The sequence below is a fragment of the Balaenoptera ricei genome, chromosome 17 (assembly GCF_028023285.1).
Source record: "Balaenoptera ricei isolate mBalRic1 chromosome 17, mBalRic1.hap2, whole genome shotgun sequence".
Lineage (NCBI taxonomy): Eukaryota > Metazoa > Chordata > Mammalia > Artiodactyla > Balaenopteridae > Balaenoptera > Balaenoptera ricei.
In genome coordinates, this window is record NC_082655.1 from 7,464,952 (window position 1) to 7,486,790 (window position 21,839).

General features: G+C 47.6%; 1 protein-coding gene across 9 annotated transcripts in view; it reads left to right on the top strand.

Annotated features, from left to right (window-relative positions):
- Positions 1-21,839, top strand: part of ZFAT (zinc finger and AT-hook domain containing) — a 271,720-nt gene that overhangs the window by 212,664 nt on the left and 37,217 nt on the right. For all 9 annotated transcript variants that reach the window (XM_059902251.1, XM_059902247.1, XM_059902249.1 and 6 more), the window contains 2 exons: positions 11,200-11,338; positions 19,681-19,799. In XM_059902251.1, the coding sequence (XP_059758234.1) occupies positions 11,200-11,338; positions 19,681-19,799 (258 nt within the window). The remainder of the gene's footprint in view (positions 1-11,199; positions 11,339-19,680; positions 19,800-21,839) is intronic.

Consider the following 21,839-nt stretch of genomic DNA (forward strand, 5'->3'; position numbering starts at 1 on the left):
TCAAAGGGAATGTGGGTACTCTTTTTCTGGTGTGTTCCTTGAAAATCTGTGGAAATGTAGACATGATGGACTTCAGTGTGGCAGTGCTGTTAACTGTCTGACCTGCAGTTTTAGAGGTAGTGGTGGGTAGCAGGCAACCCCGTGGGCTGTCCAGATGGGGGGCTGTGCAGGGCCAGGTCCCCAAGGCGGGAATAGGGAGACCAGGAGAAGAAAAGTGAGTAGTTTGTGTACCAGAACTTTATGTGCTGGAAGTACTACTATGAAAACAGTACTGTCTTGTTGATCCTGTTAATTGAAAACACAAAGTCATTTGCAAAGCTGAAAATATACCATAATAGGGAGAGCTGCAGAAATCATCCGTCTAATCCTTCCATGGGGGAGATTGTTGCTGAAGCGGGGCTTGTTGGCAGGGGGCCTTGCGGTCAGTACACCAGCAGCCAAGGGGCATGGCATGTGGGCTTTGGGGCCCAGACAGACTTTGGCTCACACCCAGCTTGCCTGGTGACTGTATGACCTTCAGCAAGCCACTTACCCTCCCAGGGCCTCTGCATCCTCACCTGGGAAGTGGGAATTGAGGTTTCTTCCCAAGGTGGTCGTGAAGCCTGTGGTTCGCGGTCATTGTCACCAGTGCACTCTGGCTCCCCTCCTTGATCTGGCCTTCCCCCAGTGCTCCACATGTAAGCGTGGACAACCTCGAATCCCACATGCAAGTATGCAGGCCAGAAGGAATCCCCTCCCCTCCCCTTCCCTTCCTCTCTTTCTTTCTTTCTTTTTTTTTAATAAGGCAGTTTGCCCTGAGTTTCTACGTCTAAACCGTCAATGATAATAATCTGATAGCGTCTCCACGCAGGCTGCCCTATTTACATTACCGCTACTCCTTGTGCTAAAATGAGGAAACGTGCCCGGAGTTGCACAGCTGTGAAGCGCTAGATCCCCACTTGAGCCCAGGTCTCTCTGCCCCCGCGAAACCCCTGCCACTCAAAGTTTGTGCGAAATATTCTGGACCACAGAGCTCTCCATGGCCAACGGTGGGGAAGCATCTGTTCTGATGGTTTCTTTCCAGAAATAAAATCCAGGTAAGACAGTTAGAAGAAGCTGTCACACTTCATCCTGTCCTTTCCAGGCTCTGATGAGATGAAACTGCCTCGTAAGTCTCAGACATAACTAAATTAAGTCTCTGAGGGAGGGGAGCCCTGCATTAACAGTGCTCGAGAACCCCGGTCCTGCCCTCCCCCCAGGCCAGCTGCACGCTTCTCAGGGTGACTTGGTGCTGGCTTGCATTTGAGGGAATTGATGGCCACCTCAGACGTTTATGAAAAAAAATTCCATCTTCCTGTCGGGTTTTCTCAGCTGCAGAAGCGCAGCTGTAAATCTTATAGGTGTTCTACAGCCCAGGCCCCAGGGAAGTGCTTGCATGATCCAGGACCGTCTCTCTCCACCGTGTAACTTGATTTAAGTTTGGCGATGCCAGTGTTACAGTTAATGTTTCCTCCAGGCCTGTGACCAGGTCTCTCTTTAGAGAGACACCCCGACTGCAGTCTTCTTTTTGGACCTTTTGGGTTACGAAGGACGGATATGCTAGAACCCCGTTCTAGTATCAACGTGATTTTTGTCACACCGATGAAAGAAAATGAGGGTAAAGTCGCTTTACATGTCAGGGTATAAGTGCCTTTGCTATTGTTGTTATTAACATTACTAATGGCTGCCACTCATTGGGTGCTATGTCATTCAAGGCATTTGATCTAAGTTACCTGTAATCCTCAGAAACCTTGTGAAGAGAGTTTTGGTTTTTTTTTTTTGGTCACATATTTACCTATTTAATCAACCATTTCTTTTTTTACTTCTCTTGTTATGAAATAGAAGGTACCTCCAGAATATTGCATATACACGAGTATGTGGTGTGATGAATGATTATGACATGAACACTCATGTCCCACTGCCCAGAAATGGACCACTGCCAGTCCTCAGAGCCCTTTCCTGGGGCCTTCCTGAGCCCACCCCCTTCCTCTAGCCGGAGGTGACCTTTATCCTGACTTCGCTGAGAATTACTTTCTGGTTTCCTTTGTAGGTCTACCATCCATTTATACATCCCTACACAAACTAATTTAGCATTGCATGTTTTTGAACTTTATATTATCTAGGGATATATCTCTATGTATGGATTCATATATGGAATTTATTATATTCTTTTTTCTCAACTTGGCTTCCTTACTGAACGTTATGTCGGTGAGACTGCATGTCTCCCTCCTTCGTCCGTCCTTTGTGGCACCACACTCCCCAGTGGGACGTGGCACGCGCTCTGCAGCCCCTGTGGGAGTGTCCCTCTGCTCAGCTCATCCATTAGCCGTAGGCGGACAGTGGGGCTGTTTCTGCTGTGTTGCCGTTACGAGCTCTGCTGCTGTGCACTGTCTGTGTGCGTGTCCTGGTGTGCTCGTCTACGAGGTTCTCCGGGGTGAACACACCTGGGGAGGACTTGCAGGCCGTGGGCACCTCTTCAGCTTTACGAGGCGATCCCCAACCGTTTTCCACAGTGGTTGCACCAGGTTACGCCAGCAGTAGAGGTGCACGGCCTGGCGCCTCTGTTGCTCCACGTCCCAGGGTGAACGTTCAGGGTGGCCAACCTGCTGGGCCTGCGCTGGCCTCTCTGTGTGGCTTTATTTTCATTTTCATGGTGGTTAATGGAATTGAGCCCCTTTTCGTATGTTTTTTGGCCATTTGTATTTATTTCTCATTCCTTTTTTTTAATAAATTTATTTATTTATTTTATTTATCTTTGGCTTCGTTGCTGCACGTGGGCTTTCTCTAGTTGCGGCGAGCGGGGGCTACTCTTCATTGCGGTGCGCGGGCTTCTCATTGCGGTGGCTTCTCATTGTGGAGCACGGGCTCTAGGCGCGCAGGCTTCAGTAGTTGTGGCACATGGGCTCAGTAGTTGTGGCTCGCGGGCTCTAGAGCACAGTAGTTGTGGAGCACGGGCTTAGTTGCTCCGCGGCATGTGGGATCTTCCCGGACCAGGGCTCGAACCCATGTCCCCTGCGTTGGCAGGCGGGTTCTTAACCACTGCGCCACCAGGGAAGCCCTCTCGTTCCTTTTTTTAAAAAAAATATTGTTCAAATATTTTCTCATTTTTTCTGTTGAGTGGTTTTACTTTCTTATTTGTTTTCAGGAATTCTTTATATATCGGGGGTGTGGGTCATTTTTTTTGGTTACATGTTGTGAATGCAGTCTCTCGTGCTGTGGCTTTTTTTCCCCCACACCCTATGTAATGTCTTTTACAGTTGTTAAATTTAATGTCGTTTGAAGAAACGTCCTATCCAGAGTTTTAGTTTTAGTTGCTGCTGGGAGGCTTACAGGAGTCAGTAACAGAAGGAGGAAGGTGGCTTGTCCTTTCTGCTTTAGCCACATGGGTGTAGTGGGGAGCCCACCTGGGCCGAGCCTGCCTGGCTGTCAAGGGAGCACAGGTGAGCCTCGCTGGGACAGACTCTGCTCTCCGGGTGCTGTAGCCTGGAGCGAGTTGGCGGGGGTGGGGGGGGAGGTGACTGGACCTCCAGAGAACAGTTACGCCGCAGCAGGATTCATGCCGCCAGGTTTTCCTAGGTGCTGGGGGGCACATGGGAAGGAAAAGTCACATCTTCCCAGGAGTTAGGGAAGGTTTCAGAGGTGAAGGTGCAGAGAGTAGCCCGTGAGCTAAGACTTTTGCAGAATGAATGGTAGCTTGTCTGGTGAACGTTTCCAGACAAAGCATAGACATGTTTCGTGACTTGGGGATAAAGAAAAAGTTGAACTCATCCAGTTGGGCTGAAATCCGTGAAGCACAATAGTGTTGTTTTCTTTCAAAGCAAAGAGGCGCATTGTTTTAAGTGGGGGGAGGGTGGGTATATTCGCTGGTATAATCCCGTGATTCATGCTTTGGGGATCCAGGACTGGAGGCTTTGCTTCGAATGAATGGGTCGGTGCTGAATCCAACTGGATCAGCCTGCTCCTTCGGTTGATGGGCTGATCTCCACTGTCATGACATGTTTCACTGAGACAGCTACATCCCCTTCTTGCCTTGGCTCGTGCAGTATTAGAATCAATCGGTTCTCTCTCGAGGTTATTGAGAAAAAGAGAGATGGAGCCTGACGCAAGGAACTCAAGTAGAAGGGGGCGCCACGTCAGAGGGCAGGGCTGAATGCCTCGTACGGCAGTCTGGGGGCCCGCAGAGGGACAGGGCCAGCTCACCTGGGCCCCAGCGGTTGTCCTGGAGGTTAGCCAGGTAGAGGAGGGCAGGCGGGGGTGTTGCTAAGAAAAAGGAGCAGCCTGACAGCGTGAGCAGAAGCAGAGGAGAGACGTGGAGGAGCCCCTGGGCGGTACCTGGCCCGAGCCTGACTCACCTTGTGAGAGAGGCGTGGCAGGTGAGGCCATCTGGGGCTCTGTACACGCGTCAACACCAAGCTCTCCCTCTGGTGCAGAGCTGCCACGTTTTAATAGCCTGGCCTCCACCAAGCAGCATCTAAATTGTCTCGTAGCAACCAGCGCACTTAATTTAGGTTGTAACAATCATAATCTTTTCCAGCATTTTGGATCCAAATTCACCTGAATACCAATTCGACTTGTGGTTTATCTCCTTCTTTATCTCTGTCTCTCCATTGACCCGGTTGTTAAACTAAGGCTATGAAATCATGACTCGTGGCCGTAGGTTTTACCCACAGGTCATCCGGAACCTTCTCCCTTGCCATTATGCTTCCCCATCCTCTTCAGAGAGCATCAGGCCCATCACAGAGGGAGAGGCTCACATGCTGATCTCTGAGCCTGTGGATGTAGTTACAGGACCGTGATGCCGCACGTGGTTCCACACAGTGGCCCGCAGGGTCCTGCCAGGTGAGAGCCTTCCTGCTTGCTGTGGACGGAAGCCAGCAGGGCGCCCTCTCCTTCTGCCAGAAAGCCATCCTGTGCTCTGTGATTGGTTACCGATGTCACGACCTTGGATGTCACCTCCTCACCAGCTTCTCATCTGTTTTAAACGTTCCTCTGAGTCCGTCTCTTGACGCCCGTGGGAGATTGCATTAGCCTCTCTCATGTAGTTCGATGTCTTCTCATCAGGTTTGTCAGAGCCCGATTTCACATGTGTGATAGGACTTCCTGTCCTCTGCTGTTTTCTTTCTTTCTGTTTGAAGAACCAGAACAGCAAATCCTCAAATTGTGACAAAGTGTATTTTCCTTGCTTTCTTGACATAAGTCTGAGGACTTAGAGTTCCAGCCTCCACAAGTTCAATTGTACTTTTTCTTTCAACTCAAATGGATGGTTGTCAGTGTACCTTTCGAGGAGGATCCTTTGATGCGTCTTTTGAAAAAGGCATATCGTTTGCATTGTTGAAACATCATTGACACCTGACCTCAAATCCGGCTTCTGCCCCTGCCTTCTCCCCGTGACCTGGCCTTTGTTCTTAGCATGTTCCTGAAACGAGCTCTTTTCAGTCAGGCCACAAGCCCACCTCCCTGATGGCCAGTCCCAGTGGACACTTGTTAGGCCTTATCGGATGTCTTAGTGCACTTGACTCTGTCAGCCCCTCCCTCCATGAAGGACATTCGTCTCCAGACACCCCTGATTCTTCTGCCTGCTGCCGTTCTTTCTTGTCCTTCCTCACGAGCTCCTCTCTTGCTGTTCCTGTGTTCCCGGGTGCTGTTCTAAGGCCACTTGTCTTATCACTTTACACACCCACTGACAATGGGTGTGTTCTGTCCTAGGGCACTTTCTGGTTGCCCGTGCTCAGATCTGTACCTCTAGCCCAGAACTGTCCTCTGAGCTTTAGACCCCGAACACCTTATATCTTCAAATGCTTTCTGGACCTGCCCTCCTGGATGTCCAGGGCTCTGCGTTCTCCCTGTTTCTCTCAGTATCTGTAGAACTTCCTCCATGGCTGCCCAGATACCTTCCTCCTGTGTCATCCGCGCTGGAAACTTGGGAGTCATCCTGAGGCTCTCTGTCTCTGTCTTCTCATACTGCAGCTCCATCTTCAGGTTGGCTGATCTTTCCTCCTCCATCTCTCTTAAACTCTCTCTTCCTTTCCCATTGTTTTTGTTCCACTCTCTCATTTTAGGCCTCTAGATCTCTTGTCTACACCACTGCAGCAACTGGACAGTTGATTCCTTGCCTTCAGTCTTGTTCCTTTCAAATCCACCCTCTGTTAATTTCCACAGTGAACATTGTGAAGTTGGCATGTCACCCCCTGCTCGATACCCACCGGAAACCCCATCTCCCAAAAACCCCATTTCCTGATTTGGCACACGTCCCACTGTGACCTGGCTGTGTCTGCCCTCTTCTTGGCTTCCACCTATCCCTGCCTCGTCCCTGCCCCCCAGGAACGGCCAGCATTCCTCCCAGCTCACCATGGCGGTCCTCATTGGTAGAAGTTGATGGTGAGATGTGGGCTGCCTTATGTCTAGAAAATCCAAGCAAACCAAACCATGCCCCTCCCAGGGAAGATAGATGTTCAGGAAATAACAAACGGGAAGTCAAATCATCTCTTCATTGCTGGCTGGTCTGGGGCGCCAAATCCAGTGCAGACCAAGTGGTCAGGCTGGGAGACTGTGAAACTCTGGGCAAATTCCTTAACCCTTTTACATGTCAGTTTCTTTTTTTTTTTTTTTTTTTTTAATTTATTTATTCATTTATTTAATTTTTGGCTGCATTGGGTCTTCGCTGCTGCACGCGGGCTTTCCCTAGTTGCAGTGAGCGGGGGCTACTCTTTGTTGCGGGGCGCAGGCTTCTCATTGTGGTGGCTTCTCTTGTTGCGGAGCACAGGCTCTCGGCGCGCGGGCTTCAGTAGTTGTGGCACGCGGGCTTCAGTAGTTGTGGCTCGTGGGCTCTAGAGCACAGGCTCAGTAGTTGTGGCACACGGGCTTAGCTGCTCCGCGGCATGTGGGATTTTCCCGGACCAGGGCTCGAACCCGTGTCCCCTGCATTGGCAGGCGGATTCTTAACCTCTGCGCCACCAGGGAAGCCCTACATGTCAGTTTCTTATCTGTAAAATGGAGATAACAATTGTACCTACCACATGAGGAGGCTGTGAGATTTCCAGGAACTAATCCATGCAAAACTTAGAACTATCTGGCATATGATAGCTATCAGTGAAGGTGAGCTAAAATAGTTATTATGTTAGGTCACATTACTTAACAAATCTAGTGCAACACTGCGTTGTAGGCATGACAACGGGTTTCTGCCTTGTTTTTGATCCACTTTCTTTTTGGATGTTTTGTCTTACATGCACTACAGGACTATAGCCTGCATATATTTTCCTCATAACTCTTGGCTGGATTCTGGCCTGAAAGCTCTCGATAAATAACTTCCCTTTGAGGTGTAGCGTCCTTTGCTATCTGCAAGTAATCAGACTTAGGAAACAAGTTTTGTGATTTAGTTTGCCTAGATAGCATTTAATCTTTGCAGTTGATATCTTAAGTCCCCACACTCTTGTGTATTCAGGGGATCACGAACCTCTCTCATTCGTTACTATGTCCCCAGGGTGAGAGAACAATGTCTGACGCATAGCAGGAGGTCAGTAAATGCGTGCTCCATAAGCGAAATCCCAAGATGTGCACTGTTAATAATGCAGTCAGACTCCATGCCTGGCGTTGGGGGCAGGGGCGTCACCCACGCTTTTCTTTGCCTATGTCTCCTGCTCCACAGCGACGGCCCCAGCAGAACTCCCTGCCGAAGTGCGGCAATGTCCCACAAGTTCAAACTTGTTTGGTGTGAAAGGCCAAGATGCAGCTCAGCTACACCATTTAAAGAGAGAGGGTCCTAAGAAGAAGTTAGGTGGTGATTGATTTCGTGTGAAAGGTGATGGCGGCTTCAAGGGAGTAGAAGAGAACGGGAAGCTTTATCCTCCTAAACCCCTGGAGCCATTCAGCAGTGCCAGGGGCCAGGGGTCTGACCTCCCTGCCTCTAACAAAGGCTGAGATCACAGACTGTCAGAGGCTGCAGAAGGCTGTTTTGTCATGGAGGGAGGCTTGGTCAAAGTCAGTCTTTGAAAGTGTCCCTTTCAACTTTAAGAATTGAAGATTTTCATAGAAATCAGTAGGTCAGAAACTGATTTCTCACCTGGGCTCACCTCTACATTTTTTGGCCTATCTGCTCACGTTTTGGCCATTCTTCTTTTCATGAGCAATTCTACCAAGGAGCAGGCGTGGGGAATTAAAGGAGTCGAAACTCTCATGAGGCAGTTTATCCACTTTGCTAGAAGAAGAATGGAATTGGCTCTCAAGCCTGAAGTTAGGTTTGTAGGACCATTTCTCATTTTAATTGCCTCTTCCTGCCTCTGTGCTCACTGACTACCCAGCCACCGGCAGGGAAGCGTTTTTGGTGGTTCTTTTTGATTTCTATGCAAATGCTAATATTTGCAAAATAATGTCATAGAACTTGCTTATATGGAGATGGAAGCACTTCAGAAGGTTTTAGCTTTTATTTTAACTTTGCAGATAATCATATATTGGCATTTTAGGTCTCTTATTCTCTGCTCAGTAGATAGGTGAGAAGCCTGGCTAATTTTTGCCTTTGTTCCAGGTCCTTTTGTTTAATAAGCCCTCGTAGGCCAGACCACGGGTTTCTTCTCCATGAAGGACGGCAAGTGGCACATGCAGTGTAACACAAAGCATCCAGTGACCACGCTGTGGCCTTGATGGAGGGCGGGGTCCCCGGGGAAGGGTTCGGAGCAGGTTGGCTCACCGGAGAACCCCCCCGAGTCTTGCTGCCTGAGAACTGCTCTCCTGGGAGTCACAGCGTTTCCCTTACAGGCCAGGTCAGCACCTTCTCTGTGCTGGAGTGACAGAGGAGAGGAGCGGGGGGAGGGCTCTGGACACATGTCTGAGGAAGCCTGGGCAGACTCGGTAGTTGGTTGGGTGGTAAGAGAGAAGGAATAGTCTAGGGTGACGCCCAGGTTTCTGTCTTTGCATGAGTAGCTGATTCTGCAGAAAGATCGTGAGTCTGAAGTTGTGTGTGTTTATTTTGAGGTGCTTCCAGAGCATCCCTGTAGAGGTACCTGGAAGACAGTTGAAAATTCCTATCTGTGGTTTGGGAGCCATCACAACTGGACATATATGGATATATCAGCATGTAAAAGCGATCGTTGGGACCACAGCGGAAGAACAAAACAGACCCCAGGGCAGAACCTTGGAGAAAGTCAGCATTTCACCTCAGGCCTGGGAAGCAGATCTAGTAAAATAACCCGAGAAAGTTCAGAGCGAGAAAGAACCTGGTGATATAGTGATTGTCACCACGTTACGCGTCATGGTGGGAGGTGGCAGCCAGTGGAAGGAGGTGGGGAAGGAGGGGAGCGAGGTCTGCAGAGGGAGCCCAGGCTGTACCCGCAGGAGCGGTTTGCCTGGGAGATCTGGGGGGCCTGAGAGAGGGAGGGGATGGTATGGAGGTGGCAGGCAGGACTGCGCTTCGAGAGGGGGGGGTGGGAGGTGGCCTACAAGCAAGGAGTAGAGTGATTTAAACAGGGCCCAGGTAGATGGCTTTTCTTTTCATTTTCTTCCCTTCCTCCATCTCTTTCTTTCTCTCAATGGGGAGACTTCAGCACATCTGTAGGCTTGAAGAACCATGGAAAGAGGGGTTGATTGGAGTGTCAAAGAGAGGACTTTTCCTATAGTCGGTGCATCCCGCTTCAGAGTTGCACGGTTCTGGTTTAGCTCTTCCAGGTGACAGTGGAGGAATATTGATGACTTGGACAGTTGAGAAGGCGAGGTGGATCTGAGGTCTCACCAGACACAGTGGTGCATCAGCTCCCACAGACATAGTAAGGGCCGTGTAAAATTGCTAAAACAGTAAATGTAAAATTGTAAAAATAGTCAGTGCTTTCTGTGGCATCTTAGATACCAGTTCATGTTGGATCATTTAATTCTCACAGCAGGCTTACCAGGTAGTGGTATCATCCCCTTTGAATTGATGAGAGGCTCAAAGCTTAGAGGAGTTTCACTACTTGTCTGAAGTTCCATGGCCAGGCTGTGCTGGGGGTCAGTTGAACCTGCCGCATCTGAATCCCCTGCTGTCCTGTGGGCCGCTCTGTGCTCTTCCGTTCCCACTGGGCCAGGAAGTTGCTTGTGTCACCACACAGGCCCTGAATGCAGAACTGGGATTTCCATAGCCCTGGGCTGTACAGCTGTGTAGCACATGGCTCAGAGGGACACTTGATATTGTCCTGACCAGGAGTAAGGGCCTGGAAAGGACAGGGATCCGGTGTACATCCCTCGCCTGGCCAGTGCAGGGGTCTCACTGGGCCTCCCAAGAGACCTGAGCAGGCACCTCTTCCCCTCACCGCTCTCTGCATCCCCCGAAGCGGTTGCAAGTTGACAGATATGACTGCACAAACGACCCGTGGGTGCCCTGATCCTAAAAGAGCCTTGTCTTGCCCAGGTGGGGGTGTTGGCGATAGATTTTATCAGGCAGATTTCCCTAAGCGGGGACAGTGACGTATACGCGTGGTGCTTGCAGGTAAATGCTGTGGAGGAGCCCATTTAGTGAAAGAAGCAGATGCATCAGGGAATTAATGGTAAGGGGAGATGCTTGAATGGCGTTCACTTAAAAAAGAAAAGAAAACTGATCGATTCCTGGGTTGCTTTTTGTTATTTTCTTCTCAAACAAGAACTGTAAATCTGGGGTGGGCAGCAAAGAAAAGAAATCAGAGCAGCCTCCTTTAGCAGAGACCCCTCCTACCCTGGGGGCACCTGCCAGGTGACTGGGACGGTCCCTGCAGAGGCAGGACTCAGCTGCCCCAGGTTGGCGTCTTTTCCTGGCGCGTTTCCCAGCGGGCGGCTGGCCCCTCCCAGGCCTTCCAGGAAGCGGACACTCACAGGTGGGAGAGTCGTGGAGGAGGACTGGGGGGGAGCTGGGCCTCCTCCTTCTCGAGGGGGCTCGATGGCACGGGGGCTGGCCCGGCCCTAACGCCCCTCCTTGTCGCGGAGGCTCGATGGCACGGGGGCTGGCCTGGCCCTAACGCCCCTCCTTGTCGCGGAGGCTCGATGGCACGGGGGCTGGCCTGGCCCTAACCCTCCTCCTTGTCGCGGAGGCTCGATGGCACGGGGGCTGGCCTGGCCCTAACGCCCCTCCTTGTCGCGGAGGCTCGATGGCACGGGGGCTGGCCTGGCCCTAATGCTCCTCCTTGTCGCGGAGGCTCGATGGCACGGGGGCTGGCCTGGCCCTAACCCTCCTCCTTGTCCCTGCAGCCTTTCCGCTGCGCTCACTGCCACTACTCGTGCAACATCTCGGGCTCCCTGAAGCGGCACTACAACAGGAAACACCCCAACGAGGAGTACACCAACGTGGGCACCGGGGAGCTGGCGGCCGACGCGCTCATCCAGCAAGGTAGGCGAGCGGGCGGCTCCCGTCCTGCCCGGCCGGGCCCCACGGGGCGGCGCTGCGGGCTCCTGCAGCGCAGTCCTGATTCCTGAACGGTCCTCATCATAACTGCCGTCCTCCTCCTCCTCCTCCTCCTCGCTGTTTATGTCATGTTACTTATGCCAGGATTGTATTACAGCGACCTTAATGGAACTCTTAAATGAACAAAGTGATAATTAACCCACACATTTTACCACCCTTCCCATAATGTTCATTTGTCAGTACAGTCGTCCCTCGGTATCTGCGGGGGATCAGCTCCAGGACCCTCACGGATACCGCAGTCCGCGGATGCTCGATCCCTTGTGTAAAATGGCAGAGAACAGTCAGCATTTGTATCTGCAGCCCCACGTTGGATGCGGAACCCGGGGATGCGAAGGGCTGACTGTATTGCCTTCTGTCCTTGGTCCATGCACACATTTTGCACAAATGAAGAAAGTTCATGGCTTACTTAACGATGATTAACATGCACATTTTGTTTTCCTTTGGTACACTGTCTTCCTACTTTAACCTCTGAGGGCTTTTTGCGATACAGCATCAAGGATTATTTAACTATGCTCCTGTTGTTGAACACGGTAGGGTTTCCAGATTTTTCTTTTATTGCAGTTGTAAATCATGCTGTACTGATCACATTTATTGGTAGGATTCTTTAGATTATCCAAAAATATTTATTGAGTGCTCAGATTACTTATGTATCTTGAAAAGGAAAAGCTATTTAGAACATTTAAACTAAAGAGAATGGATGAAAACTTCTAATATCATTGAAAAGTTTGGTGGGGTTTTGCTTCTTTTTTTAATAAATAATCACATTCCCACTTGAGAGGGTTTAGCTCACGTGCTGTTGCCACACAGAGAAATGCTGTTGTATTTATATCTGCGCTTCGGTAATTCAGCTGAAAAATGATTGCAGCGTGCCATGCGTCAGTTGCTACTCTTTCCTGAATCCTGTGACTCTTTGAAGCTGAAGACCATTTTAGAAATCTGCCCCCCGTAAACAGAGCTGTGGGATTGTAAACTCTGCTGCAGCTGGGGCCGCTCCTAGTTTTCCGATGCAGCGTGAAGCTCCACTTGCTGTAATCGCCACGAAAGGCATCTTAATGTAAAACAAATGAATTGACTGTATCCTTCAGCACTTTCGGTGACAGGGCTGATGTACGGAAATGGATGAGCAGCAGAAAAAACTCGGGATAATTTTAAGCCATCCATCTGGGGTAACGGGAGCGTGGGCCTGGCATTGGCGTGAATGGCAGTTTCACGGAGCTGGAGGGCAGGAAGGTGCGGTGCCATTGGGGCAAGTTACCCTCCTCTCTGCCTGAGGCCCTGCACCTCAGGTGGAATTCACAGCAGCCATCCCTTGTGATCGCGGGGAGAAAGAAACGAGAACACCTGAGTGTCTGGCACTCAATACACTTTCATTCCTTTCTTTGGTTTTTTTAAAAAAAATTTTTATTATTTTATTTTATTTTATTATTTTATTTTTTATTTATTTATTTTTAAAATTAAAAAAAATTTTTTTTTGAATTTTTTTTTTTTTAAATCTCATCACTAATTTTGTACCTCTCAGGACCATACTATTTATTTATTTATTTATTTATTTTTGGGTGTGTTGAGTCTTCGTTTCTGTGCGATGGCTTTCTCTAGTTGCGGGGAGCGGGGGCCACTCTTCATCGCGGTGCGCGGGCCTCTCACTATCGCGGCCTCTCTTGTTGCGGAGCACAGGCTCCAGACGCGCAGGCTCAGTAGTTGTGGCTCACGGGCCTAGTTGCTCCGCGGCATGTGGGATCTTCCCAGACCAGGACTCGAACCCGTGTCCCCTGCATTGGCAGGCAGATTCTCAACCACTGCGCCACCAGGGAAGCCCTTTTCTTTTGTTTTTATGGGGTTTTTTTCCCCGAAAATATGCCAGTCCTTCTAGAGCCGGTGCATCATTTTAGATGACTCCCCTCTCTAGGAATCACAGAGGAGAGGATGCATCGCCGTAGAGTCACGGTAAACAATTGGAGTAGCTGGCTAGCGATTCGTTCTGACATCCTTCGCACTCTTGGATTGGATTGGCAGGAAATAGATGTTTACCGTGGCAGTTGGGACAGGCGTGGGGATCTGAGTGATGACACTGTCGTAGCTCCGTGCGTCCAAACTTTCATCATTGCCTTGCAGAAAATGTGCTGAGGTCAAGTTGCTTCATGCCCTAAGTTTTCACTTAACTTTCCAAGACTCTCTATAATCAATTGGCATTCCCTGACAGGGTCTGGGTTTTATTTCTAATCTTTGCAGGGCTATTTTTGGCCTTTGTGTGTGTGTGTGTGTGTTTATTTATTTTTCCTATGCCCCCCTTTAAGAGACATATCGTGGAAGGAAACAACTAAATGTCTCTTGGCTCATAGGAGACCTTGTGCCACTGAGTGTTGGCGGGAGAACTGTCTCTGAAAGCAGAGAGCTGGTTGACTATGCGTGCAGCTCAGAGATCTCAAGAGCACACAGCTCTCGCTGTGGAGAGTGAAGGAGACGGAGAAAGTGGAACTGGATAAAATGACTGTGTTTGGAAATGACGAGGTGTTTGGTACCACTGGAGTTTTTCATTTCCTTTTGATTAATGTCATGTAATTCTCCCTACCCCCACTTGGTTTTATTTTCGGCTTCAGATCACTCCTCAAAAGATATCTCTGTGGGACTTGATAATTTCTTGTTTTGAGATAGAGGAATATGTGTTAAAATGATGACGTAATAAAAAAACCACAAATAAAATGTAGTTGTATCAACATGATGCTAGTCTCCTGAAACCAATGCAGGGACTCCTTGTCCATCCGCAGTGTTTAAACGGTGTCGCACTGTGACGCAGGCAGAGCCATCAATTGCTGGGAGAGATTCTACTGCCCCCGTGCTCAGGGGTGTGGGGAGGGCGTCTGTGCCCAGCACTGCAGGAGAGGCGGGAAGAAGGCCCAATAGGCTGAGGTTTCCGCTCCGTGTAGGCTTCTGAGGAAAGGCACATGGTGTTTTCCACGGAGTTTGGGTCATTTTCAGCGAGCTCTGGAATCGGGGCTGCTAGGGCATCCACTCGTCGTGTTCTGTGAGTGTTTACCAGCTGGCTCTCCCGGGGCAGGGAGAAGGGAACCTGATTCGTAGCATTTGCCAATTTCTGTGCCGTAAATATTTCCGCCAGGGCCAATTTTAAGCTTCCATTGTGAGGTCACTGAGCTGGGAAGAGAGGGTTCCAGCGGCTCCAGCACACCTCTGGTCCTGGGGGCACAGGTGCCGCTTCCAGCCGCATGCCAGCTGGGCCCCGTCAGGAGGCACCAGTTCCCTCGGGCTCCAGTGCTTTTTGGCAATTAGACTTGTACTGAATGCTACTTAAGTGTTTTATTCCCTGCTTGTGTTTTATGTACTTCTGATATTTTGAAAGCAGATCAGACAGTCTCTTGTTTATTCTTCTCAGCCCATCCCTTGTTCATTAATATGGATTCGAGGCGTTTTCCCACAAAATACACATTTTCCACGTTGTGTCGCTTCGTGGGCCTGCCCCTTTCCTCCTTTTAGCATGCCCCTGATGAAGCTAGCTCAGGAGCTGGTTCACTAAATCACAGCTTGTGAGAGGCATCCGATGCTTTGATGCTAAGTGTCACAAGCTCTCAGCTCATTCCTGGAGCTCACGGTGGGCTAATGATGGGGCTTAGCGGGCTGGTCCTTTTCCGGTGACCTCAAGGCCCTCCTTCAGGTCGCCCCAGGCTGTTGGCACGAGCGGAGGGTTGGGAGCACAGACCCTGGAGGCGGGTCTGTGATCACTGTGGCCCCTGGACCAGTTACTTACCTTCTCTGAGCATCAGGTTGCAAAGACTAGATCTTATTCTTGAAGATTCCAGACCATGCCTGACGTGTAACAAGTGCCTGATAAATGGTTCAAATTCCCTGTCATGTTTATTCCCAAAGGCCTTCTTCATGGTGTGTCTTGAGCTCCTCATGTGTCCCACACTGTGCAAGGCACTGGGATGTGGTAGCGTTTTTGCCATTCCTGCCTGGGCTGGAGACAGAGGCTGGGCAGCTCCTCCGTGTTCTGGTCCTCTAACAGAAAGTACACGTTCCTTTTAACAGGCCCCATGTTGCTCATAGAAGGAAAATTATCTGCTTCTCCTGGGTGTTGTGCCTTAACTCAGGCTCCCCGTTTTAGGGGATCATTGAGGAAGGGCAGGTAATTAAGATGAGAAAAGATGTGAGGAAGAGGACCAGGAGAAGGCTTAGTTTTGTGGCATCTGCTAAAATCTTTGCATTATTTTGAACAGTTGTATTAGAAAAGTGTAAATATGTGTACATCCGTACCTTAGATGTACATGCACACCAGATTCAGGGAAAATAGTATAGAAGAAAATCCAAAAAATCCAGAAACTATCAGTTAACCCAAAGTCCTTTATTTGACTTTTGGACATTTTTATTTTAAAATTGTTTTTATTAGGGCCTAGATCCCATACATTATTGGCAGGTGCTTCCAGTGCCGTGATGCTACGCCGTGTTGTTGGTTGTTGTTTTACATGTTATCTTCTCTCTCACAAAGCCCTGTGGGGTTGACGTCATCATTTCCATTTTAAAATGAGGAAACGTAGGGAGGGAAAAGGACCGGCCCCGGCCACAAAGTGAGCCGGTGGTCAAGCCAGACCGGGGTCCTGATTCAGAGTCTGGCTTCTCACCACGGATAGGCTGGATCTCAGATCCCAAGATTTTGAGGAGTATGTGAGGGGACCAGGAGAGATGGGGGAGACCTTGCTTAAGCTCCGTTTACCAATTCCTCACTGGGGTTTGGGACGTCAGCCTGGCTTATAGTCAAATGCACTTTGTTTTTCCTCTGCAGTATTTCCCAAGTCCGATTTTGTATTTCACTTGTTAATAAAATCAAATTACTCTGTATCCACCTTCCTTTTTTTTTTTTTTTTTTCACACACACACACTGTATTTTATTTTTACAAGAGATAAATAGACTGACACCAAGCATTGTACATGGATGACCACACCAAAAGCAACAATCACTTTCCTTTGATAATTAAGCTGCTTTTGGTCCAGTTACCCTTGAGTGCCTGCATTAGTTTCTTATCGCTGCTGTAATAAATGACCACAAACTTGGTGGTGGTTTAAAGCGACACGGACTTATTATCTTACCATTCTGAAGGTCAGGCGTCCAAGATGGGTCTCACAGGCTAAAGTCAAGTTTGCTAACAAGTCTGCATTCCTTCTGGAGTCTCTAGGGGAAGATCTGTTTTCTTGCTGTTTCCAGCTTCTAGACACTGCCCACATTCCTTGGCTCGCGCCCCTTCCTCCAAAGCCAGCAGTCTTTCTCAGGTTACCTCACTGGGATCTGCTCTCCCACTCCCTTCTTAGAAGGACCCTTGTGATTACATTAGGCCCATCCAGATAGTCCAGAATAATCCCCCATCTCAAGATCCTTACGTGAATCCTACCTTTGAGATCTCTTTTGCCATGGGAGGTCGCATAGTCACATGTTCTGGGGATTAGGATGTGAATATCTTTGGGGGGCCCATTGTTCTGCTGACCTCACTGCCTTTTATAAGGATATAAGCTTTAGCATTTTTACCTTGGTAGAAGAGAAAACCAAGACCCGAGAATTTAAGGAAGTGGTTCTGAGTCACGTGAGCAAGTGCCAAATTCAGGTCTTCTGACTGCCCAGCCCAGTGTCCCATGCCATTCTGGGAGTTATATTATTGAAGATAAAATTGAATTTTCAGTAATGTCAGCCACTGCAAAGGAGTGCAAATAGTTTAATGCTCAAAATTCCTCCAGAATATATTGCATTCCAAAAAGAATAAAGGGTTCCATGATGGAATTTTAAAATTGCTCCTGAAATTCTATCCTTTGGCCTGGTTTGTCTTTCCTCCAGAGGAATTTGCGACTTGGGCGGTGGGGGGATGTTTAGGGTTTTATGGTGCCTACTTAATATCAATGCTGCAAGGAAATTCACCAAGCCTCCCCGTGACCTTTACTGAGTGTGGCCTAAGCATTTAATGAATTGAAATGGAAATTAATTTTTCTCAGCTTTAATGTCAATTAACTGGCATAGTTACACCTTCGGTCTAGATTACATATTTCCATTTGTTGTTCTTTAATTAAAGCCACCATGGCAAAGGTGGAAGTTTTAATTAATGTGGAGGCATTCTCATATTAATTTTAATTTAAACATAATATAAGGATGTTTTTCTCCCTAAATTAGTTTCTGTTAAAGAATAGCCCAGAAGGAACCTTCAGTTTCATTTTAAAGCCTAACTTTAACCTTAGGTAGTTTGCTTGTGTTCATTACCTCGTATTAAGTCTTTATAGAAGCAATGTCAGCTTAACCCAAAGAAAAGGTAGTGGTTCTCATACCTTGGAGGGTTTTAAAAGATGATTGTAGGAAAATATTTCATTTTAGATGATTAATAAGCGATGACAAAGAAGGTTAAAAAGTAAGTTTAATTATCCTCTGGGCAAGAAAGAACAAGCCCATTTGATTTTGCCTAAAAAAAGAGTGCAGTGTGTTTGAGTTTCAGAAAACAAGCATCTGTTTGAGCTGCCTTTTCTGTAGAATGTTCTGGAAGTTCAGAATTGGTGTCTGTTGCCAGTCTTTGGGCTGACTCTGGCCCCTGTCTCTGTTGGCCCCGCTGTGCTCTCCTGTGCCCTCCCAGCGTGGGAGGCTGAAAGTTTGAGGGGCTGTGCTGTCGGCCACCTGGGTTGGCTTCCGTTCCTTCTCATGACTTTCTGGGGAATCGCCCACCCCCTCAGGTGGTAGACAGGAAACCCCGGTTACAGAACTCCTGAGTGCTCTCTAAGAGTCACTGACATGGAATTGATTCAGGAGAGCTAGCACATCCCAGCTGCATCTAGGAGGTGCTTAAATTATGTGATGTGTACCATGAGATTTGTCTAGTTCTTATATAATTTGTTAAGACACCTTGTCATGAGGACAGAATTCCTCTCCCTCCCTCCTTAGTGCCCCAGTGAGCAAGAAATAAATACTGATGCTGGGAGGGCACAGGGAAGCACAGCAGGTCCAGCAGAGACAGGGGACCGGGTCAGCAGACAGACTGCCAACAGCAGGTGTCCTGAGAAGAGAAGGAGCTTGGGGAATGCAAAAGACAGAGAAAGGTGAGGATGGGGGGTAAGGGGAGGGGACAAGCCTGGAGAGGGAGGCAGGGACCAGGCCCCTGGGGTCACAGGCCACAGCAAGGAGCTGGGGTTTTATTCTGGGTGTGATGGGAAGGCAGTAGAGGTGTGAGATGTGATTTTGTTTGAGTTTTTAAGAATTTTTATTTGTGTGCCGGGTGTAGAGCAGACAAACAGTGGCTGCGGGGAGACCAGTTAGGTGCCTGGTGGTCCCATCTCACTGCCCCGGCCGGCTCAGGGTGCACACCTGAGGGTGCCAGCACTTAGCCTGACTCTGGCCTGCTAAGTGTCTGGTAGATTTGGAGGCCTGCTGCCAGGACCTCAGTTAGCCTCCTGAGGGGCTGGAGTTTGCTTCTGGAAGCACAACCTGTTAAATCACTTTGCTGTACACCTGAAACTAACACAACATTGTGTATCAACTCTGCTTCATATAAACAGACAAATAAATAAGTGATTTTTGTCCAGCTCCCAATTTAGTTGCTGCTTCTGATATAATTTTAGAAAGAGAGTCTTTGTGTGACTTTGTGTGTCGGTTTTTTTGGTTTTTCTTTTTTTATCCTAGAGTTTTATATTCTCTTAATGAAAGCATCCAGATACTTCCTGGAACATGTATAAAATTTAATCAGTTAAATAAATAGTGACATTTCAGGATGTCACCAGCTTTTTCATTTGTTCTTTAGTGGGATATTCACATGGGAATTTATATCACTGGCTCCGCTTCTGATGTGAAGGAGACTGAGAATCTGGCCCTTGGTCTTAGTGTTTCAGGACGAAGGAGATTGAGAAAAGCACCCATTGTCCTTCAGTTATTTTTTGCTTTCCAAATTATTTGTTATTTTCGAATAAAAACATGAAAAAATCATTTAAGCTGCTCAGCCACTTGGCCAAGGGAATTATGTTACTCATCTTAATTCTCTCTGGCACCTAAAATATTATGTGTGTATTAGGTCAACTGCAAATTCTCATTTAATAAACGAAAAGAAATGCATTAAGTTTTAAACCTTTGCCCTGAAAAACACATATACTGTTGCTATTCTGTTTCATATTAAGGTAAGCTTGGATTGAAAGTAAGTACTAGAGACAAAAAAATACATTCCTTAGATTTGAAGCATTTGAATGGAAGGCAGAATTCATGTGTTGTGAATGCTTCTTTTTACCTGTGTCTGTGCTTTCAGGTTGTTTGAAGTGTCCTGTGTGCAGCTTCGTTTATGGCACCAAATGGGAGTTCAACAGGCACTTGAAGAACAAGCACGGCCTGAAGTTGGTGGAGAACGAAGGAGATCCCAAGTGGGAGGTACTTTTTAAAGCATGGTATCGATTGTGACTTTTCCTAAACGCAGATGACAAACCAGGCAAGCCCAGTGCTGTTCCTCAGAGCAGTGGGTCTTCTGGTTGGGAAACTTGGAAATCTTTTCAAACCCTGCCTCATATCTGAGGGGTACCACTGGGTGAGAGCCAGGCCATGCATGTGACTTCTTGCTCTGGGTTGCTTTTAGGCTGGTTTGTGAATGTCCGTGTTGGGCTCATCGGTATTTTCACTTCTGTTACCACGAATTCAGAGCTTCGGAAGTTGCATCTGAAAGAAGAATGCACGACAGGGCATGTACTGTCAGTCCTCCCCCAGAGGACAGGGAAGGGCCCCATTTGCTGATTCTCGGCCCTCCTCTCCTTCCACCGGAGGCGTGTCCTCCTACCTGTCTCCTTTGTTTTCCCCTCAGGTGTTGGAACCAGTTTCCTGACTGAATTATATAAAAGCCAGTAGCTGTATTTTAAAAGCCTGTAGTTGTTTCTCTTTTCAAGTACCAGGGGTCACACCAAATTGCAGTTTACCTTAGGCAGAGTTTCTCAAACTGAGTCCTGCTAAAGTTATGATCCGGATAATTCTTTGTGGTAGAGGGCTGTGCCGTGCATTTTAGAATGTTTAGTAGTATCACTGACCTCTACCCACTAGGATCCCAGCTGTGAAAACCAGACTATCACAGACATTGCCAGTGTTCCCCAGGAGTCAAAATCACTCCCAATTGAGAACCACTTCCTGAGAACTTTCTAGGGCATTAGAGTATCCAGTGGGCTTACTCCAGTTAAGAGTAAGGGCTTTGAAAGAAATCCAACACCCCATGAAAAACAATAATACATCATGACAATGTGAGGAGTATTCCAGAATTCAGGGGAAGGGTTGTCCAGTAGGAGGGAGTGTGTTACTGTGTCCATGTAACCCATCGTAATGAGAGAACTAGGGAGAAAAATGAAATGATCATCTTCATAGATGCAGAAAAGGCATCTATGAAAATTTGACAAAATTCAGCATCCATTGATTAAAAACAGTCAATAAAGTAGAATTTGATGAATACATCTTTAAGATGAAAAACAAAATGTATGTGTTTCAGCCCAAAAGCTGGCATCCTAGACTAGGGGGTTTCTCGTTAGAGTTGGGAAAAAGATGAGGGTGCCCCAGGGGCTCTGGTTTTTAACATCACATGGGAGGCCTCAGCTGGTGTGTTGGACAAAGGCAGAGTAAATAGAGACATAAGAATCGGAAGAGAAGAAATAAAGTATCTCTGTAGACACAGGATTATGTTTTTGAAAATCTGAAAGAATGAGTGAAAATCTACTACACACAATAAACAGCAGATTAAAACATCAGTATACAATAATCAATGACTTATCTATAGAGAGAACCTAGAGCAAAGGAACAGAGATTTAAAAAAAGAGATATTTTACAAATACGAGAAGAAAACATAAGTGAATTCATTTATAAATTGGGAGTGTGGAGAACTTTCCTAACTGTAACTCAAAATCCAGATTCAATTAGGGAAAAGACTGAAAAAAAATTGACCACATAAAAAAATTTAAAAACTACTATGTAAAAGAACTCAAGAAGTAGAGGGGCAAATGACAAAAAAATATTTTCAGTCATATCATAGAAAAAAGGGTGAATATCTTTACATTATAAAAGGCTTCTAGAAATACTGATGAAAAAGATCGACAACCCAATGGGCGAGAGATAAGAAAGGTTCATAGAAAAAGAAATGCAAATGACCTTGAATATCTGAAATGCAAATGACCTTGAATATCTGAAAGCACAATCAACCTCCCACATAATAAATGTAAGTAAAACTTGACAGAGATAGAATTTCTTACCTAGTAGACTGGCAAGAATCCGAAAGTTTTGACATCATCTCTGCTGGAGAGGCTGAAGGGAAATATGCACTCTCATGCATTGCTGGTGGGAATGCAAAACGATGTGACCTTTATGAAGGGGAATTTAGCAATATCTACTAAAATTACATACGTGTTTCTTTTTCCATTAACTTGACGATCCCACCGTTAGAAA